Source organism: Acinonyx jubatus, chromosome B4 (assembly GCF_027475565.1).
Source record: "Acinonyx jubatus isolate Ajub_Pintada_27869175 chromosome B4, VMU_Ajub_asm_v1.0, whole genome shotgun sequence".
In the NCBI taxonomy this organism is placed as follows: Eukaryota; Metazoa; Chordata; class Mammalia; order Carnivora; family Felidae; genus Acinonyx; species Acinonyx jubatus.
The window spans coordinates 101723278-101744492 of record NC_069387.1 but is presented as its reverse complement, the minus strand read 5'-3'; the positions used below and the strand labels follow the sequence as shown (position 1 = coordinate 101744492).

The following is a 21215-nucleotide window of genomic DNA, read 5'->3' as shown; positions in this document are numbered from 1 at the left end:
AGAACCTGCTTCAGATTCTGTGTACACATACACACTTCTTTATCACTTAAAAAATTTTTTTGAGAAATAAAACTTCTTTCTGAAATGCAGTTTGATATCTTCTGCTCTTTTAAATTTTATTCCAGTTCATTTAAAAAATTTTAGTCATGATGGCAGTTTGAAAAATTCCCATCTAGGACTATGCATGGCACTGGATAAGGACTCAGTTAATTGCGGTTGTTATAATTATTAGATGTGCAAAAATGAGCATCCTTAGGAGTATTAAATATAGTTGTATAGCGTGCTCAAACATACTATGTCTTTGATGGAGAGTCTGGCCTAATCACTGCAGGGATTAAACATAGCTAAAATTTTTAGCATTAAAAAGAAGGGCCTTTCAGGGGTGCCTGGGTGGCTCAGTCAGTTAAATGTCTGAGTTGGGCTCAGGTCATGATCTCACAGTTTGTGAGTTTGAGCCCTGCATTGGGCTCTGTGCTGACAGCTCAGAGCCGGGAGCCTGCTTCAGATTCTGTGTCTCCCTCTGTCTCTGCTCCTCCCCCACTCATGCTCTGTCTCTCTCTCTCTCTCTCTCAAAAATAAATAAACGTTAAAAAATTTTTTAAAAAGGGCCTTTCCTGAAATGAACATCAGAAAATTTGAAATCCTATAATACATCCTACTCTCAGGTATCTTAATTGAAGCACTTAAAACCAGACTGTGCACACTGTTCCCATTACTAGGTTCATTTTCAACTTGACCCTCCCTTGTAACTTTGAAAGGTTTTTGTTCAAAATATTCTTCAAATGCTCTTTTCTAAGAGATTTTTAACTTAAAGATGTTACTATGAGGGATGTAGAAAAAGGCTAATAAATAATATGTGTATTGCAAAGTCAAATAGATTGTTCCCACCTCAGACAGAGATTTGAAGTAAGATGCCTCACGTCTCTAAAGTGGCAGAAAACAAGTCAGCATAGCAATACCATTGATCAAGTGCATGTACTCACTGGTAGAAAGTGTGTATGATTTAGTTAGCTGTTAATATTTAAATATCACATAAAAATCTTTCCTTAAGACTAGGCTTATATTCATGCTGGGTAACAATTATCTAGAGATGACTTATAGTTGACTTCTGTAATGGGACGTAAGTGTCCAATTCATCACTGCCTCATCCAGTTGGCTTCATTTTGACTGCTCATTTATGTTGCTTGGCTGACCACTATACCTATCTGAACTCTGATTTTATAGAGTTGAGGTGAATTTCTCAAGATTCCATAGTTATTTAGTAGCTGAGATAGGATTTCCTTCCAAGTCTTTCAAGAATGCAGAACTCTCTACTACTACACCGGGCCTGATCATATAAAAGTAAAATTACACTATTCCAATGTCTTCCATTAAAACAGTGGATAACAATATTGAGGTAAAAATATGACATAATATGATTGTGATCTACTGTATCTTAAAAAGATACAGATACAACTTAAAAAGATACAGATACAGATCTACTCTATCTTAAATTCACTATCTTTCTTCACTAAACCTACCCTTTGTTATTGTTAATCATTACTTATCCACTTACTTGAGACTGAAACCTCAGACCTTTTTGATTCATTGTTCTCTTTCTATCAATTCCAAGCTTGTTTGCTCATATTATATTTGATCATCAATTATTATTATGAAATGTGTCCCATCATTTTTGCAGTGTGGCAGTTTTATAAGCAATGCCAGTTATTATTTGGTTCTATTTTCTTTCTTCTTCCTGCCCCATTTGCACCCTTCCCTACCTGCTACACCTCTATTCATTCCACAATCAATTTAACCTGCTCCTGAAGTCTCTTCTGTGTTGTATGACCCTCATAATAAGAACTTTAATTACTTTGCTAGTGTATATTTAGAAAAAAATTACATACTTTATACTCTGTAATTGGTGTAACTAGCTGTTAATACTCTGGTGTCTCACACCCTAGTGTGAGCTACTTGAGAGTGGAACTTTATGTTTTGCATCCTTATTTTGATGAAAACAAAACAAAACAAAAAATGTTTGTTATTTTGAAAAAATAAAGGGAACAATGAACAAAGGACTATAAAATGCATTAATTTCCAGTAGTATCACCCAGGGTGATATCTGTACCATAAATCTTTAAGATTGTCAATTTTTGCTTAATTTAAGTCTCCTAGGAAAAGGGTCTTATGTCTCTGTGGCTAGTACTTGGCAAAGGCCAGGCTATAGCCCTAGTCCTAAATTCAATGATATGTGTTCTTCCCTGGTGTAGAAGCCAATGATTTTTGAAGATAGATAATTTTATATCCATGAAATGAGCTGCAGATAAGCTCGAAAAAGACAGTGACCACATGAAACTTGTTCACTTACACATAATCCAGCACTGAGCACAATGCTGGAATGTTGGATGTATTTAAAAGTATGTGTTGAATGAAAGAAAGAAAGAAGGAACTAAATGCTTAGTTCCAAGAATCCCAGGGAAACTATGAAGTGCCAGGATCTGTTTGAATACTTGCTCTTTTTGACTCAAAAGGTTTAGATGAGCATATATTTCAAGCTGGCAAATTTTATTTGCTACTTGATGGTTTTTCCTTTCTCCTGTCACACCATTATCTGCTGGTTTTAGCCAGGTCTTAACTATTGGAGAATTTATAATTTCTGTGCCTCAATTCCCCTTTATGCAAAATGAAGACAACATATTTACATCAAAATGTTAGCAAAGGAAAGGTAATGCTGTGTAACTGATATAAAAATAAGCAGTTATAACGTTATACATTCTTCTCTCTTTCTCTTGCTCATTTTTCATCTCAATAAGAATGCTAAGAGAATGAAATTATGAATCGCTTTTTTAAAAAATGTTTTATTTTCCCTTCCTTTAAGCACAATCAAAAGAGAATTGTTTTCACGAAAAATAGGTATCTTTTATTTGACCGAACACTGTGTTATCATTTTATAATTTGCTTTTAATACATAGTCCCAGAGCATTTGTCGTACATGCTGATTACTTTTGGCTAATTATGAACTAAAAGTCTTCACAAATAATGTTCTACAAAGGAAATCCCTTAAATTTTCTTTTAATCATGACAGGTCTTTTGAGATAGAAGCACTTCCATTTTAGAAATAATATAAAGACATAAGAAAAGTATAAAAGTTAAACAAAAGATAGGTAGAGATAGGCAAGAAAGGGGTAGAATTGCCCATAAATTACCCGACTTAATGCATTAGATGTCACCAGAAGAGAGGTCATCAGGTCCAGTGAAACCCAAGCAGGATGCTAACACAGTTTTTCCAATCCTCATCCTAGCTAAAACTCTGCATTATTTACATTGTTGATCATCCTATTTTAAGAGAAAGGCTTGACTCTCATTCTTGGGTTTCCTTCTGTCTCGATGGCTACTCTAGTCTGGTGACTTCAGTGACCTCTTATTTAAACGTTTGTATTCCCCAGATTTGATCTTCAGGTTAGCTGTTACAGAAGAGGTTCTTACTACATGTTCCATATTTAATCTCATCTCTTCCTATCATTTCAACTATCATACCAACACCTCCCAAATCTCCAAATTCAGGTTTCCTCTCCTGAGCTCCAGATTGATATATAATACTGCTAATACTGTCTTCATCTGAAGGTCTCCCAGGCATCACAAACTTAGGGCATATAATACTGAATTCATTCCTTTCCTCTAAAAATTTCTTTCTCTTCACAGTTTTCCAAATAATATATCTTAAAATCATCCTCAATTATTCTTTTCACTCACCAACCACTGATTTTTTTTTTGCCAGATCCTGTAGATTTAAATTATTTTTCATTCTGTTGCCTCACTACATTTCCTTTGTCCTTATCTTTTCTTACCCAGTTACTCTAATAGCTTCTTGTCCCCTTGCCTAATTTTGTACTAAGATTGCTCTATCCTCTGCAGTGCAACCATGCTGATCCTATAAAATAGAAATCTATATCCCAACACTGCTTTAATTCCTCAGTTGACACTCCACTGGCCTTATCATAAAACCCAAACTCTGTTACATGTTATACAGTCTGCCTCCTGATCTAGCTTCTTTTCTCAGCCCTTTTCTTGAATGCTTTCACCAGGGATTCCTGAACCACTTGCTTTTTCTTGAGTCTTACTTTTCACACTTTTATTACCATTCCTTTTTATGGTCTGCTTCAAGTATTTTTCAAAATTAAGCTCTGATGTTACCTTATTTGGGAGCTATTTCTCTTAATGTCTTCTCCCTTTTTGTATTGTGAGGTGTTTTTCACTGTATTTAAAAAAACTTTTTTTAATCTTTATTATTTATTTTTGAGAGAGAGAGAGAGAGAGTATGAGCAGAAAAGGGGCAGAGAGAGAGGGAGACACAGAATCCGAAGCAGGCTCCAGCTCTGAGCTGGTAGCACAGAGCCCGATGTGGGGCTCGAACCCACGAACCATGAGATCATGACCTGAGCCAAGTTGGACGCTTAACCTACTGACCCACCCAGACGCCCCTGTATTTTTTTTTAATATGGAACGCTTCATAAATTTGCATGTCACTCTTGCACAAGGGCCCTGCTAATTTTCTGCATCATTACAATTTTAGTACATACGCTACCGAAGCAAGTATGTTTTCACTGTATTTTAAACCAATGTATTATTAATTTAATGACTGTTTATATATATCATCTATAGCCAGAGGATAAACATAATGCTAATCATTCTAATCATACTTTATGTACACTTTTGGATCCTTACTATGTGTCTGACGATGTTTAAAGTTCTTTATGCATATTTTCTAATATAGTCCTGACAAAAATCTTTGTACCCTGGGTACTGTTATTAATCTTTATTTTACAGATGTGTATAGTGAAGTACACACAGGGTGTTTGCCTAGGTATATGCTTCAGTATGCGTTTAGGGTCTAACAGAGCTATAATTACAATTCAAATAGTCTGATTCCAAAATGTATATTCCTAATCATTCTCTATACCGCCTTTTGCAGAAGGTAAGACATGCCTTACCGATTTGACATCAATCAGATAGAATGTTGGTCCAGTAATGGTAGCAGGTTCACTCCAGCTGATGTTGATGCTAAAAGGTGATGTTGCTACCACATACACATTTTCAGGAGGACCATCTGGAGCTATAGAAATAGAAAATCAATTACCCTGAGACATGTGAGTTAGTATTCGCTACAATAATAGAAAAGGCCAGGAAAAAAGGATAGTTTTAATGAATTAATTATACATTATTTTGTAGTTCACAGCATGTTAAAGGCGTTGGCAAATTGAAAGAAGTAATTTCTTGCAATATAATTACTATACATAAACTTCCACGTGAGAGATAAATGATCATAAATATATGATTTTTGAACTCAAAACAATACTTTGACATGTAAGTCTTACTATTGCAAAATAAATCTTTTCGAATAAAAGTTTCTATTTAAAAATAGATTGCTTAAGAATATCGTTTTAGGAAAACCTGTGGAAACATGTTTGGCTACAGAAAAGTGAAACTGGCACAAGGGAATTATATTTAAAATTGGGTTGCTTTTATTGTTTTCACTGAGGGAGAAACATAGGAAATAGGTTATACCAATGATATTATCACAAATGTAAACATTTCCTGCATTCATTATGATTCCAAACAAATTCTTTAATTTGTTCTATTTGTATTACCGTTGCTTTTTTTTTAATCATGAGTGCAAAACAAGAGATAATATTTTAAGGTACTGACTACCGAAAACCCTTGTGTAAATTTTCAGTTTGCGAAACCGCTAGGAACTAGGAGGGTTAAGAAGGATTTAAGTCGCACTTGATGGGACATGCGTTGAACTAGGCACACTGTTGTGCGTATCTCTGGCCTCCTATGGCCTCTTGTCAATTCTTAGGACATTAAATGTTGGGAGATAAGTATTTCACAGTATTTCTGATTTTTAAATCCACAGGAGCAAACATTACTGAACAAATATTATTCCACAGATCCTGAGAAGGTATAAAGAAGAAGTTAAAACATACGTTTCCTCGAATAACTTATAAGAGCAAAACTGTGTTATCTTGGTCAAACAACAAAATTTCTGGACCTCAGTTTCCTCTTCAGATGCATATTTCACAGTGTTATAAAAGAACCATGAATTCAAAATGTGTGAAAGTGGCCAGTTAGTTTACTATTTGGCCCATCATTGTCAATTAGTACAATGTATTATAATAAAGGACAAAGTTAAGATAAAGACTAGAAATACAAAGAATCGACTATGAGAGGGCAAAGGGTGAAGTGGTGAGTATAGATGGAGGAGGGAGTCTAGGTAAAGTTGCACAGAGGAGATGGGAATTGAATAGGCTTTGAAAGATGAGAAGGATTTCAATAATCAGAGGAGCAGGTTTAGGGGCACTTCTTTGCTAAAAGGATCACAGCCAAAGCCACAAAGACAAACAGCAGGGTCCACAGACAGATAGAATTTTATCACTGTATAATTGCTTTCCTTGGTAATCTTATGTTTATTATTTTATACATTCAAAATTTATCCTAGGAAGGGGTCCACACACTTCATCAGACTGCTGAAGGAATCTATGGTACAAAAAAGATTCAGAATCCCTAAATTCAAGGAATACAGATTATTATAGAGAGACTGGTGTTCGTGGAGCAATATAGCAGGGAACAAACCTCAAGTAGTCCTTTGGGAACTAAGACAGGTTATTACAATAAATTTGAAGTTCATTCTTTTTTTATTTTTTTTTTCAACGTTTATTTATTTTTGGGACAGAGAGAGACAGAGCATGAACGGGGGAGGGGCAGAGAGAGAGGGAGACACAGAATCGGAAACAGGCTCCAGGCTCTGAGCCATCAGCCCAGAGCCTGACGCGGGGCTCGAATTCACGGACCGTGAGATCGTGACCTGGCTGAAGTCGGACGCTCAACCGACTGCGCCACCCAGGCGCCCCTGAAGCTCATTCTTTAAATAATAGATTGTCATTGAAACTTTTGGAAAAAGGAATGATTTTTCTAGTGATTTAGGAAGAAAACTCAGGTAGCTATGAAAAAGGTAAGTGCTCTGAAGCACTGAGCCCAGAGAGGCTATTTCCAAAAAGCCAGATGAAATGGGATGAGATCCTAAATTAGGATAGTGGCACTAGGCATACATAGGAAGAGATGAATCCTGGAGCTATTTAGAAAATTTAATTAAAAAAAATTTGTTTTAACTTGAGGCTGATTATATGTGGGTAAAAACAGACATAGAATATGTAGCAAAAGCTAATTCCCATGTTAATCAGAAGAATGCTCATAGAATTCACACCAACAGCATATTCAGGAACAGATAATGATTTTGGTAGGGACAAGACTATGGAAGGAGATAATAATTTTCTGTTTGTACTCATTGAGTCAGACATTCACAAGGACCGAAATGCCTCACTGAAGGTTTGAAGGATAAGCCTAGAATACAGGACCAGGATGGAAAAGTTTTGTTTTTGTTTTTGTTTTTACATTTCAGATAATTCCTTACAAATCAGGATAGCATAAACATGGCAGGCATATCTGGTTCATGTGAGTCATATGCTCTGAAGAGAGCCAAAAGGTGTATTTCAGTATCAGTTATTTAAAATGTTAATAGTAGTGGCAATTCTTTAAACTATGAATGTTTTATTAACACTTAGAATATGCTTCCAAGAGAGGTATTATGTGTGGAATTTAGGTACCTGACTCAGCCCATAAAAATATATTTTAGTAGTAGCATTAAAATATTTTAAAACAGTATTCAGATATAACAACAGAGGAAATCTAGCAACCATAGCAAACCTGTATAGGGAAGTTTCTGTGGGAAAATGCCAAACATATCCTTCCTACATGTATCTTTTCTGATCCTTGTGCAACATTGACTCTCTGAACAATGACTCAGAGATCTAGTCCATATGGCCCAAGGAGGTATCCAGGAGAGAGAGTGAAAAGGGGATGCTTCAGGATTCCGAGATGTGATGAGCTGCAAGGCACCAATAATGATAACAGGATTGGGAACGTGATTTCTCTGGTAACTAATGTGGAGAGATCATGGAATCCCAGCACTAACACACCTGTATATTCTGAGATCTTTAGACTTTATTACTTTTAATTGTATGATCCTAGATTTCTGAAAAGTGCCTCAAATTGTAGCATAATTCATTTAGATAATTACGCATAACAAATGAGAGCTGAGAGCTCTCCTGCCACCTGCATAATTGTTTTTGGATGCCCTAACAGAATAACATATTTCATCTTTAAGAGTGGCAACCCTCTTTCTTTTCCAAGCTGGATATTCCTTAGAAATGTTATGCCCACCTTAACAAGCAGCAATGTAACAAACAGCATCCCTGAATCTCTTTATTCACAATGTTAAACGAGGAGTGGATAGGCTTCAGGGCAAGGTATACCATTACTGATCACTAGTGCACACTTTCCTCATGGAGAAATCCGCTTTGAAAATGTTAGATGATTTGCAGGTTTTAATGACCTATCCTCTGCTTTTGACTCTGTAAAAGGCGATAAGCTAGAAGTACAAATTTATTAAGACAACCACTAATTAATAATTGTTTTTATTATTTAACATTTATTAATCTTCTTGCACAACCTGCCTTCCAGGTCTGTAAGAAGCATTGTGGAAAGGAGCAATTTACTCACAGCCAACAAATTTAAAGTATACCATTTTAGGAACATATTTTAGGTTCCTTTTCTCTTTATTTATTCCCAAATGCTTTGCTGGCTTTTGGATGAAATGTATACATTCATCCAACTAACAAATATCGATTGAGCACCTTCTGTGTGCCAGACACTGGGAAGACACAAAGCCTATAAAAGTGATGGAAGTAATTGTGGACCTATCCATGTAGAGCGTCTAGAATGTAATGGCTGTTCTTCACTGAAGAACTATTTATTGAACACCTACTACACGGTGGGCATTTTTGAAGTGCCAGTGATAGAGAAGAAAATCAAGGAGATGAAAATTCATAGAACCTCTGTTTTAGTGGAGGGAGACAAATGATATTTAAGTAAATTATATACCATGCTAAGAAATGATATTCACTATGATAAAAAATGAAACAGGGTAATAAGAATGGGGATGATGATGGGAGTTACTTTTAAATATGGTGGTCAGGGTATGCCTCTCTAAGCAGGTTAACATTAAAACAAAGATTTGAAGGAGGTAAAGAAGCATGAGAATGTTTGAAGGAAGAGTGTCACAGACAAGAGTATAGCTAATGCTAAGTTGCTGAGGCAGGATTTTGCCTGGTGTCTTCTAGGAATAACAAGGACTCCAGTGATCCTGAAGCCAGGTCAGAATGAGAGTATGAGAGGAAATGGGGACAGGTTTGTGTAGGGCCTTTAAGACCAGTGCTAGGGTCTTTGTAAGAACTGCTATCATGGACAAAAAGACAATGCCATACTATATTTTCATAGTCTAAAGGAGCCCTATAGATTTTGACACTTGGTATCTAACTCATACCAGAAAGATGGGTCAAATTTAATTAGATCAAAAGAGGAAATATTATCTCCAGAATCGAATTCATATACCTCTATAAAGTATACCAATTCAATGGCTGTCACAACTAACCTTTAAACCAAACTCATTCTAGCAGGCAGGCAAGATGGTACATTATTGTTGCCCAGACATCACACATAGTTTACTGAGGATTTTCTGTGACTATGTGGATAGTAGCTTGTCTTTGGAAATGTTTCCAAGGAAATATGTCTACATCTCCTGTTTTCAGTAGTTTGAATCTTTTGGGTCTTGAGTGAGGACAGATCCAAAACCATTTCCCAAGGGAAACCTTGGCTAGTCTTGCAAGCTACAATGTCTGTAGACCAGCTCAGAAAGCAGTACTGAGGCCTTGCTTCAACTCTTGTCTTCCATAGTAAAATGTCAACCCTGCAATCGTTCCTTAAATACCAGTAATCAAACCCTCATCAGGGAGTGTTGTTACTCCAAGCAGAGCTGAGAGGAAAATGACATTTAAAGAGCATTCATGGCACACACTAACCACTCACACTACTAAATATTTTCAGTTCTATACACTAATCAATAATTGTCAAAACGCAAGATATTTAGCCCCTCACTGAGCTGTGCTTTAATGACACTTTTTGAACTTTTCCAAAGATTTTATTTTTTCTCTTTTTAAAGAAATAATCACTCTAAACAGCATTTGTGTTTTCAGTAAATTTGATGAAATTGCCTGTTTTGTTATACAAGTGTTTCCAGTGTTGAATCCTGTGTGAAAAATTTCTCTTAGAATATATTATATCAATTTGTATTCATGAAGGATTAGAATATAATGGGATAAGAACTCCTAAATCTGAACTAAAAAAAAAAAAAAGTAAACACATACATAACTAAACTGACATAGGAACATACTATATGAATATAATATGTAACTAATTACTTATTTCATCTGTATAAAGCAATTAAAGATACTCATTTAATTCATAGGTAATTTAAGAGAAATAAATAGAAAACCAAATTGCTCAAGTCTGTTAAAAAACAACATCTAATTATTTTAATAGTGTCTCAAATATTATAGTGTACCTCTAAGCATATAATATTTTGAAATTTCTTTTAGGTAATATTCTTTTGGAAATTGTCAAAATTCCAAAAATACATAATAAAATATAACCAGTATTTTTTTCTCTTTATTTCAGTGTGAAGTAAACTATTATTAGAGTCACATAAGGGAGAATGCAAAATTACAATTATAAATGTCAACCACAAAAACCAAGGAAGTTTAAATCCTAAAGGCATAGAGAGTTGAAAATATGCCACTTTAAAAGCTTAGCAATGTATAAGCATCTTTGGGAGACTTTGTTTGTCTCTCCATAAACTGTCACATTCTGATTTAGGATTGTTTGTGAAATGAATCTCGTCAGTAATGGGCCAAGATATCACTATACCCTTTCTCTTATAAATCACAGCAATTTACTCAGTAGGAATGATCTATCTTTATTCTCTCATTCCCCATAATCCAATCACTTCCTCTCATAAGCACTTTTCCCCTGGTTTTCACAATAATGCATTTTCTGTAACTAACAACCATAATTTCCTGATTATCATGCTTCTATCCTTGCACAGGAATGTGGGTCTTATGTGGGTCAGGGTCATCTTTCCCATCCATCTGTGTCCCCGTGCTAAGTGTGTCAGCTGAAAGGTGAGTCTGGATAGACCATCATTTTGGCTAGTACATATAAGAGTTTTAATGCCCCTAAGTCTATATGCCAGTTTGATTAAGAACCATATATTTTGGTATGTCTAATACTATTCTTTCAGAATAAGCACATTCAAAAACTTGTTAGAACTTTGCCTTTTGCAGATCCCTGAAAATTTAATGATGAAAAATGTTGTACAAAATACTGTATAGTTTTTAGTGTGCCATGCTAGAGTGACTTTCCTAAAAGAATAAATATAAACAAAAGATTTGACAACTCACAAGACAGAAAATATAGAGCTCTCTACACATGTGATTTAAATTGTATATCATTTAAGTTCAGCTAAAAGTTTATTTTAAGGGCCTACCCTTCAGGGTATTTTGGTTTCAGGATTTGGTACAGTGGACCACCAGATTCCTACCTACCATCATCAATAAATGAGAGACTCCATTCTTCCTCAGCATATACAAGTATTAGCCCCTGGGACTGAGTTCGCTTTGACTTAGCACACTTTTAAAAATTAGCTTTAAGTTTTACATGTCTCTCAGGACTAGAGGAAATCTAATTGGATGGTTTAAGTAGATTCCTTACATTTTAAATAATTCAGCTCATCAAGGGACCTAAAGAAATTTAGCAATTAGATTGACTATATTTATGCAGGCCAAGAGCATCTCAGGGCATATCCTACTGGTTAAAATACTACACTAATCAGCTATCCTTTCTTGGTGTTTAATGTTTCTCTAAACTCTGGTGATCTCATTGCCTCCTATGGGACACTATGACTGGTGTATAAAATATCTCCTACCATTCCACAAGACCTTAATTTTGTTTTATAGTGAGATTTCCCAACAGCAAGATAGCATCACAAAGGCAAATATTATCAGCCTAAGAATCTGTCTAATCAGACTGTTTGATGAATACTGAGAATGATTCATGGATGCCCATAGTATTAGACCTCATTGAATGACCATTTTCTGTGATGTGTAATGAGTAATTTTCTGAGTCATTTCAATCTGGCTTAAGTTGAAAAAAAATACCAAATACATAAAACTCTCACTTCTAATACTAGCCAAACCAGTTAAGAATAAAAGTATTCTAATATTAGTACTATTGTTTTTAGGATCAGATAATACATCTTTTTCTAGAATAGCATTACGTCTACAAAATAACTTTCTTTTTTAATTTTTTTAACGTTTATTTATTTTTGAGACAGGGAGAGACAGAGCATGAACAGGGGAAGGTCAGAGACAGGGAGACACAGAATATGAAGCAGGCTCCAGGCTCTGAGCTGTCAGCACAGAGCCCGACGCGGGGCTAGAACTCACGGACCGCAAGATCATGACCTGAGCCGAAGTTGGCCGCCTAACCGACTGAGCCACCCAGGCGCCCCTACGAAATAACTTTCTACAACAGTTCTCAAAATATGGTCTCATACAAGCAGCATCAATATTATCTGGGAAGTTGTTAGGAAAGAGCATTCTGCGGTCACACCCCAGACTTCACGGAATCAGAAGGCTGGATAGGGATTAAATTACTGCTTTTGTGATAGTTAAGGAAGCAGTGGAGGGTTTGGGATCTTGTGGTGATAGATGTGGAAATATGCATGCAGCCAACACACACTCCCCAAAGTGGTCTCCTCCTACTTCCATTTATTCTGGAAAAACTATGAAGAGGTTTCTCCCTACTGTCACTCCCTCCCATTTCCAATGTGCCTAGAGTAATAACAGGCCATCGTGTTCCATAAGAACGTAAGAAAACATCAGTTCTACAGTAACTTGAAGCTCCGTGAAGGAACCACTTGGAATAATTCAGATGAGGCTATCACCATGATGGAGGGTTGGGGTCAGGATAAATGTTCCTATTTCCTCCTTCCCTTCATTGTATGCAGGTATAATCAGGGTAAAATAACTATCAGGTGTATCAGTAAAGAGACAGAAACTAAAAGTGTAAAGAAAAGTCCCATCCAATGTGTTTGGGAATAGAAATAGTTGCATTATACACTAGAAGCTTGTATAATATCTCCTGGTCTGTTTTAGTCCCAGTTGTCAAAGTTAATAATATCACATAGTGATAATCCTTAAAATTTCTTTTCACTGTTTGTCTTAGTTATTTTGCTGAAAAAGACATTGCATTTGCTTATGCAAATGAGATTTCAAAATATTTTTATTTATATTCTGGAAAACTTGCTTAAGGTTTGGCAAACTTTTTTTTTTTTGACATTAAATATGGAGTTGGAAGCTTTCGTAAACAGCTTAATTTTATATGCCTACTATTATTTCCTTTAAATTATGATTTCACCTGAATATCTTTTCTCTGCAATCCTACTTAGCACCCCTCTGCTTCTTTTTTGTGGTACTTTTATGTCATCAGGAGGCTTTACCCAAGTCCTAGTTAAGATCTAAGAGCACAGACTCTACCCTAGAAATAACTGAAATTCATGAATGAACCAATGTGTGTAAAGTTCTTAGAACAGAACCAGCACAGAACAAACACTTGATAAGCTGTTGTCATTATTCTTAACCACCCAGCCAAGGGCTCTCAATTCAGTTACTGGGCCCAACCAAAAAGTGCCCTAAACTACTAGGTATAGCAATTATATGGTCTTTTCAGATTTGGGAGTTTTCCATAGTCAAATCAGAGTTCTCCCAACTTTCTTAGTAAATGTAGAAGAAAATGAAGCTGAATTTTTGTTGACCCAGGGCCTAGTATTGAGGCAGACCTGAACTGAGCTTAATGACTGAAAATCACAAAGAATTAAGCCTAACTTCACACTTCTTTCTGAACGAAGAGAAAAAAGATTCTCAGGAGAGTCCAAATAAATATAATTCAACACAAGATTTGAAGTTTGAGATGAGAAAGTCAGAGAATTCATTTGAATATTTGAAGGATAAAATACAGCTAGCTATACTTAGGGGAAAGGTATTTTTTCTCAATTTTTTCTTGTGATAACTTAATGATTTAAAAAATAACTGATGATCTTTATAAAATCCTTTTATTTTTATTGATTTTGCTGAAAAACACATTCTATGTAGTTATGTAATGGAATTTCAAAATATTTTTATTTAAACTCTGAAAACTTGCTTAATAACCTACCAAAAGCCCTTCTGAGTTAAATACATAGTGGGATGTTCTATTAAATTCTTTAATTTTATATGCTCACTATTATGACCTTTACATTATGATTTCACTCAAATATCCTTTCTTTGTAATCATACTTAGCAGCCCAAATTTAGATGTTATTCTTCTCTGTTTTCTTCACGGACTATCAATCTCTTATGATCCCAACTTACTATACAAATTCATTAACTTTAGTACCTCAGTTAATTGTTTAGATACTGTTAGTGCTTCTAAAATAGGAATGCATTATTTTCCTTTATTGTTTGAAATATTTCTCAATTTATTAAATGCATATTTCTTTCCTACATGCAGTTATCATACTCCCTATATTAATAAAAGTTAAAATAAAAACAGTTTCAGCAATATAAAATAGACTAGTTTTGTGAAATAAAAGAAGCTGAACATGTTAAACATGGACAGTAACTGGGAGAATTTTAATTTTGGCTATAACCATGCAAGTATTTGAAAGACAAGTTATAGACCAAAAAAAAATTGAAGAAAGTAATTAATATGAACTACTTTGCAATGGAGATTTTGGACATTGAAAAACTTGCACATTAAGTCAAATGTCTTCCTTGAGTCCAAATGCCATACTCATTTAGTCTTAGATACTGAGTAAGCATGGAGGGTAGAAACATATATATATATATATATATATATAACATAATCACCTAGTCATCTCTGCTTTTAAGGAGCTCAGAGTTCCACAAAAGAGAGAGAGAGAAACAATTATGAAGCAATATGTTCAATACTTTAGAAACAATTTTTAGATGTGTGAGTGGAAACAGGAACTCATAGAAGGCTTTGTAAAAGAGATGTTTGGTGTGAAACCTAAAGAAAAGAAGCTGGTCTCCAAAAAGAAGACAGGATAGTAAGAAAGAATAGCAAAGATTCTGGAGCACAAAAGAGATAGAGCAAGGCATGTATGGAGAATATAATGCAAAACCATAGATGATCTTATAGAGCATACTAAAAAGTATGATTTTTACACAACAGTAAAATAGGAAACTATCAAAGATTTTAAGCAGGGGAATAACATGGTCAGATAGGTATATTCCAAAGCTAGATTCAGGTAAAGGGTAGAGAAAATGGGACCAGAAAGACCATTTAGATAACTTTTGTAATAATCTAGGAAATGATTTCTTTAAGTTTATTTGTTTACTTTGAGAGAGAGACGGAGGGAGAGAGAGAGAGGGAATCCTAAGCAGGTTCTGCACGGTTTGCACAGAGCCTGATGATGTGGGGCTCAACCTCATGAACTGTGAGATCATGACCCGAGCCAAAACCAAGAGTTAGACGTTAACTGACTGAGCCACCCAGGTGTCCCTCTATGAAATGAATTTTAAGGGTTTCGATTTAGAGACTCTTAACAGAGAAAAGTACATTTAAGAAATACTCAGAAAGTAAATTCAGTAAGACTCAGGTATGTACTTGGGAGTGAGGGATAGCTAGAAAGAATTAAGAATAATTCCTAGATGACTGGCTTGAACAATTAAGTGAACGATGGTATAATGCACTGCAACAGGGAACACACATGTAGGGAAGGTTTGCAGTGGGGCAGGGGCAATGGTAATAATGGGGTCTGACATGTGTGTGGAAGTAAGCAGTCATACCAGTAACTTCAACATAGGTCTAGAAGAGAGATGTCCTCTTGAACTACACATTTGAGAGTCTCAGGCAACTAACTGAGAAGACTTTCAACAGCATCTAACAATTTCACAGAAGTACAATCATCATGTCTAGAATAAATTATATCCATTTCCTCTAGTGTCAGCAGGTTAGAGCCATTCTAAAAATGCATTGTCACCAAATGGGCTTCTTTATGTCTTGCATTATATTTTCCCATTTATTCTTGGCTAACATCTCTTCTTGCCATTATGTAATTGCTTCTTTATAGGAGGGATAATACCTACCCTTGTTATGATAGCACTTACACATTATAAGTACATTATACCATTTAGAATAAATTAAGGAAAATAATTGAATATATATTAACATTATAAATGTTATATATAATTGAATATATTATATACATTATATATCATGTATATATACACATTATAAACATTATATATAATTGAATATATACGTATTCAATATATATATATATCCTATATATATAATATATAATTATATATAATTGAATATATATTAACATTAAAAATGTTAAGGAGTATTTTGCCCTCTATTTGGTTTTTCTTCTTTTTAGATCATAAAGTTGCATTCCTTGGAAGCCTCTTTGATGAAGCATGTTTTGTTGAATTTTTTTAACCTAACAGATGTTTGGGTAGTTAAAATTCCTCATGAGTATGGTATCCTGTGGTTTTCACAACCTAAGTGTTACCCCAGGAATTTTCCTTTTTTGCTGTCTTCCAGTCCTGGTGGTCTATAGGAGATGCACATTATGAGAGTCCCATTTCATTCCATACTAATTTCACACCCACACTCTTTTAAAGTTGTACATTTCCTCAGCATTATAAGTACTTATTGTGCACCATGGAGATATTTAACAGCTTTCCATTCATTCTACATTCCTCCCCCCCACACAACTCAAATTGCTTTTGAGTATAAGGGTTAATCAGAAGAAAAAAAAGATGAGTAAAATTATCTGCAAGAGTTTAATGTTTCAAGTTAAATATTTCTGTCATTTGTAATTTTTGTGATTATGTTTGTATCTATACACACTCAGCATGAAGTAGAGAGTTATGGCTATTATACAGATGACTTAAGGAGAAAAGCAATTTAGCTTCAATTATCTAGATCAGAGCATGTGGGAGAAAGAAATATTAGCTTGAGTTGGCTGAATATTGTTTCCTTTATTCACTCTAGTTTACAGTGGTAGATTCAGATTCAGAAAGTAACCCAAGTTAATTCTCACTTTGCTTCCTGGATTTTCAATTTAAGTGCTCTTCTTTACGAGCTTAAAGAGAGTTAATATTACATATTTTCTTATTCTATATGCCGTTTTGGAACATTTTATATTTATCATTCAGACTGGGTGGTCTAGAGTTATTCAATTTTGAAAAAGTTGATAGCAAACTAGCCATTAATTTCTAGCTCCTTATCAAGAAACTCCAGGTTTTGATATGAGGTTTTATTACTAAGTGCTTGGGTGCAACTTGATGCCATTACAAATGTCACATCTGCAATAGTGATTTATACTAATTTATATTGTTGTTTAGTCTTTCTTAAATTGAGAGAAATTACTCATTTTAATCATTTTATCTTCTTATACCCTATTATTAAAGAACATAACACTTTTTAAAATAATGATATATAATACTAAAATTATTATTTTTCTCCATTCAGGTTACTTTTTATGTTTGCAAAATATCTTTAATGTTTTTCATCTTTAATATTCAGAATAAATATCTAATCTTTACTTACTTTCTATCTTAAAAAAGCATTACTACTTTTCGAGATTTTTGTTGCTTGACTATTTTATTTTATTTTTACATCACATGTTAGCTCACCATATACATTATCTGGCAATAATACATGTAGTGTCTTTTGTCTTTCACATCAAATGTAATCTCAGATTATGTCTCCTGGGCTTAATATAATAAATACAATTTTTCTTTCACTGTATAATTATGAAATTCAGATATGTGTGTATATAAATTAAATATATACACACACACATTAAAATCAACTAAAATTCCTAGCTTTACCTACTTTCTTATCTCTAAGTATGTATGTATTTCTGTTTTCTAGTTAATTGGGTTATAAGTTATTTCTTTTCAAAATCAACAGGTTCAAAATAATGATATGTTTTAATAAACCAACCCAAATTTGATTGTCCCATATTTTTCTTTATATATAAAATTTAGAAAAAATGTCTTCTTTATTCCTGAGACTAAAAAAGTAACTAACTCATTCTCATTCTCGTAACTTACACAATTTCCTATTCGCACACACATATAGATATTCAGATGAAAAGCTAGTAAGTTGGAAAATGCCAAGAAAAATCATGTCGTCACAAATTCTGAAATACATAAATCTTTTTACTTTTCTTTCTTTAAATTTTTTTTAATGTTTATTTATTTTTGAGAGAGACAGATGCAGAGACAGAGTGTGAGTTGGGGGGGTGGGGGGCGGCGAGAGAGGCGGGGCCAGCAGAAGGAAAGGGAGACAGAATCCCAAGCAGGCTCCAGGCTCTGGGCGAGCTGCCAACACATAGCCTGCTACGGGGCTCAAACTCACAAACCGCGAGAGATCATGGCCTGAGCTGAAGTTGGACGCTTAACCAACTGAGCCACCCAGGAGCCCGTTTTACTTTTCTTTCTTAATTACCATGGTAGAAAGGCGATTCTCTATGTATACTCTGGAATTAACATAGGGAAACTCTTTTATTCTATTGATAAACAACAGAGTAGAAAATCAGCTCTCAAGCATAAAGAAAAAGATTAGAGAGGGAGGGAGCCAAAACATAAGAGACTCTTTTAAAAACTGAGAACAAGCTGAGGATTGATGGGGGGTGGGAGGGAGGGGAGGGTGGGTGATGGGTATTGAGGAGGGCACCTGTTGGGATAAGCACTGGCTGTTGTATGGAAACCAATTTGACAATATATTTCATATTAAAAAAAAAAGAGGAAGGGAATAGGAGTAGTATAGAAAACCTACTTATATATTGACAAACATCTTCATGCCTAAGTATTCTCTAATGGTGAATTCAAATTGTAGCAATGAGATACTAGATCCAGAGGGAAGAAAAATACTGGATAAAAGACAAATTAGTGCTCCATAGAGAGGCACTCTATGGATTAGTCATCAATTAAAGACCTGGAAGGTGGCATGAAGAAAAGCCACGATTACTCTCCACTGCATCAAGAACTAATCAACCAACCAACCAACGAACCACCAATGGCAAAGAAAGGCATCCTGGTAAAACTAGGAAAATAATGCTATTAAAACAAAAACAAAAACAAAAAACCTCACACTGCTTGTGAAAAGTTTGCAACACTTTACCATTATTCTTTCAGACCAAAATGAGCAAAATGTACTAGTAGGAAATTGAAAATGACTCAATGCTAGTAAGTGGGTCATAGATATAAAAAGGGGGTAAGGAGGGGGGGGAACTAGGGTGGAAGCAATGATATTCAAATGGAAAAATTCCTAAATTTGCACATTAAGAATGTGGGATTCTTTAAAACCTCAACTTTACAGTTTCATTTACCAGATTCTGAATTAATCATGCTAATCGTCATTCTATGCTAATTGAACATCTAGCCTTATATCTGGAGTGCATGAGGAGATGATGCATGTGGGGAGCCCACTTGCTGGCTCACCGTAGTGCCCAAAAGCAGGTACTATCTGAGTGAGATGACTGTAAGGAGTAGGATGGGAATCCTCAGGGTTAGCAGATGCACAGGCACACCGTCTATTTTAACCAAAGGCTACAAATTAGCTTCCACAGGCCAGACCTGGGCTATTGATGTGCTTAGTTTGAACAACTAAATGCTTTTATATTAAAAAATAATTATCACAGGCAAGAAATGGAATGTTTTCACATTTAAAAAACCTAAATTTCCCATTTCTCTGAGAACATCAGAAGTCCTGATAGCACGGCCTGCTTATAGGACACTCATCAGACTTTAGACAGCACATTCTCTGTTAATTTGTCACAGCTTCCACCATTCCCAACTGCCTTATAACATCCTGCTTCAATGACATGATAATATACATGGAGAACCCGATAGACTCCACCAAAATTCTGCTAGAACTGATACATGAATTCAGCAAAGTCGCAGGATACAAAATCAATGTACAGAAATCAGTTGCATTCTTATACACTAATAATGAAGCAACAGAAAGACAAATAAAGAAACTGATCCCATTCACAATTGCACCAAGAAGCATAAAATACCTAGGAATGAATCTAACCAAAGATGTACAAGATCTGTATGCTGAAAACTATAGAAAGCTTATGAAGGAAATTGAAGAAGATATAAAGAAATGGAAAAACATTCCGTGCTCATGGGTTGGAAGAATAAATATTGTTAAAATGTCAATACTACCCAAGGCTATCTACATATTCAATGCAATCCCAATCAAAATTGCACCAGCATTCTTCTCGAAGCTAGAACAAGCAATCCTAAAATCTGTATGGACCACAAAAGTCCCCGAATAGCCAAAGTAATTTTGAAGAAGAGAACCAAAGCAGGAGGCATCACAATCCCAGACTTTAGCCTCTACTACAAAGCTGTAATCATCAAGACAGCATGGTATTGGCACAAAAACAGACACATAGACCAATGGAATAAAATAGAAACCCCAGAACTAGACCCACAAACGTATGGCCAACTCATCTTTGACAAAGCAGGAAAGAACATCCAATGGAAAAAAGACAGTCTCTTTAACAAACGGTGCTGGGAGAACTGGACAGGAACATGCAGAAGAATGAAACTAGACCACTTTCTTACACAATTCACAAAAATAAACTCAAAATGGATAAAGGACCTGAATGTGAGACAGGAAACCATCAAAACCCTAGAGGAGAAAGCAGGAAAAGACCTCTCTGACCTCAGCCGCAGCAATTTCTTACTTGACACATCCCCAAAGGCAAGGGAATTAAAAGCAAAAATGAACTATTGGGACCTCATCAAGATAAAAAGCTTCTGCACAGCAAAGGAAACAATCAACAAAACTAAAAGGCAACCAACGGAATGGGAAAAGATATTTGCAAATGACATATCGGACAAAGGGCTAGTATCCAAAATCTATAAAGAGCTCACCAAACTCCACACCCAAAAACAAATAATCCAGTGAAGAAATGGGCAGAAAACATGAATAGACACTCCTCTAAAGAAGACATCCAGATGGCCAACAGGCCCATGAAAAGATGCTCAACATCGCTCCTCATCAGGGAAATAGAAATCAAAACCACACTCAGATATCACCTCATGCCAGTCAGAGTGGCCAAAATGAACAAATCAGGAGACTATAGATGCTGGCGAGGATGTGGAGAAACGGGAACCCTCTTGCAC

The 21215-nt window shown here is 35.2% G+C and overlaps 1 protein-coding gene and 1 non-coding gene across 2 annotated transcripts in view; both read right to left on the bottom strand.

Annotated features, from left to right (window-relative positions):
- The window catches only part of PTPRQ (protein tyrosine phosphatase receptor type Q), a gene marked incomplete at its 5' end in the record, with an annotated part of 212348 nt that overhangs the window by 76209 nt on the left and 114924 nt on the right, over nt 1-21215 (bottom strand). Inside the window, one exon of the mRNA XM_053199634.1 lies at nt 4971-5092. Within this exon, the coding sequence (XP_053055609.1) occupies nt 4971-5092 (122 nt within the window). The remainder of the gene's footprint in view (nt 1-4970; nt 5093-21215) is intronic.
- On the bottom strand, nt 4472-4574 carry LOC113602964 (U6 spliceosomal RNA). The gene has a single exon (XR_003424474.1). It is a non-coding gene; the product is annotated as a U6 spliceosomal RNA (small nuclear RNA).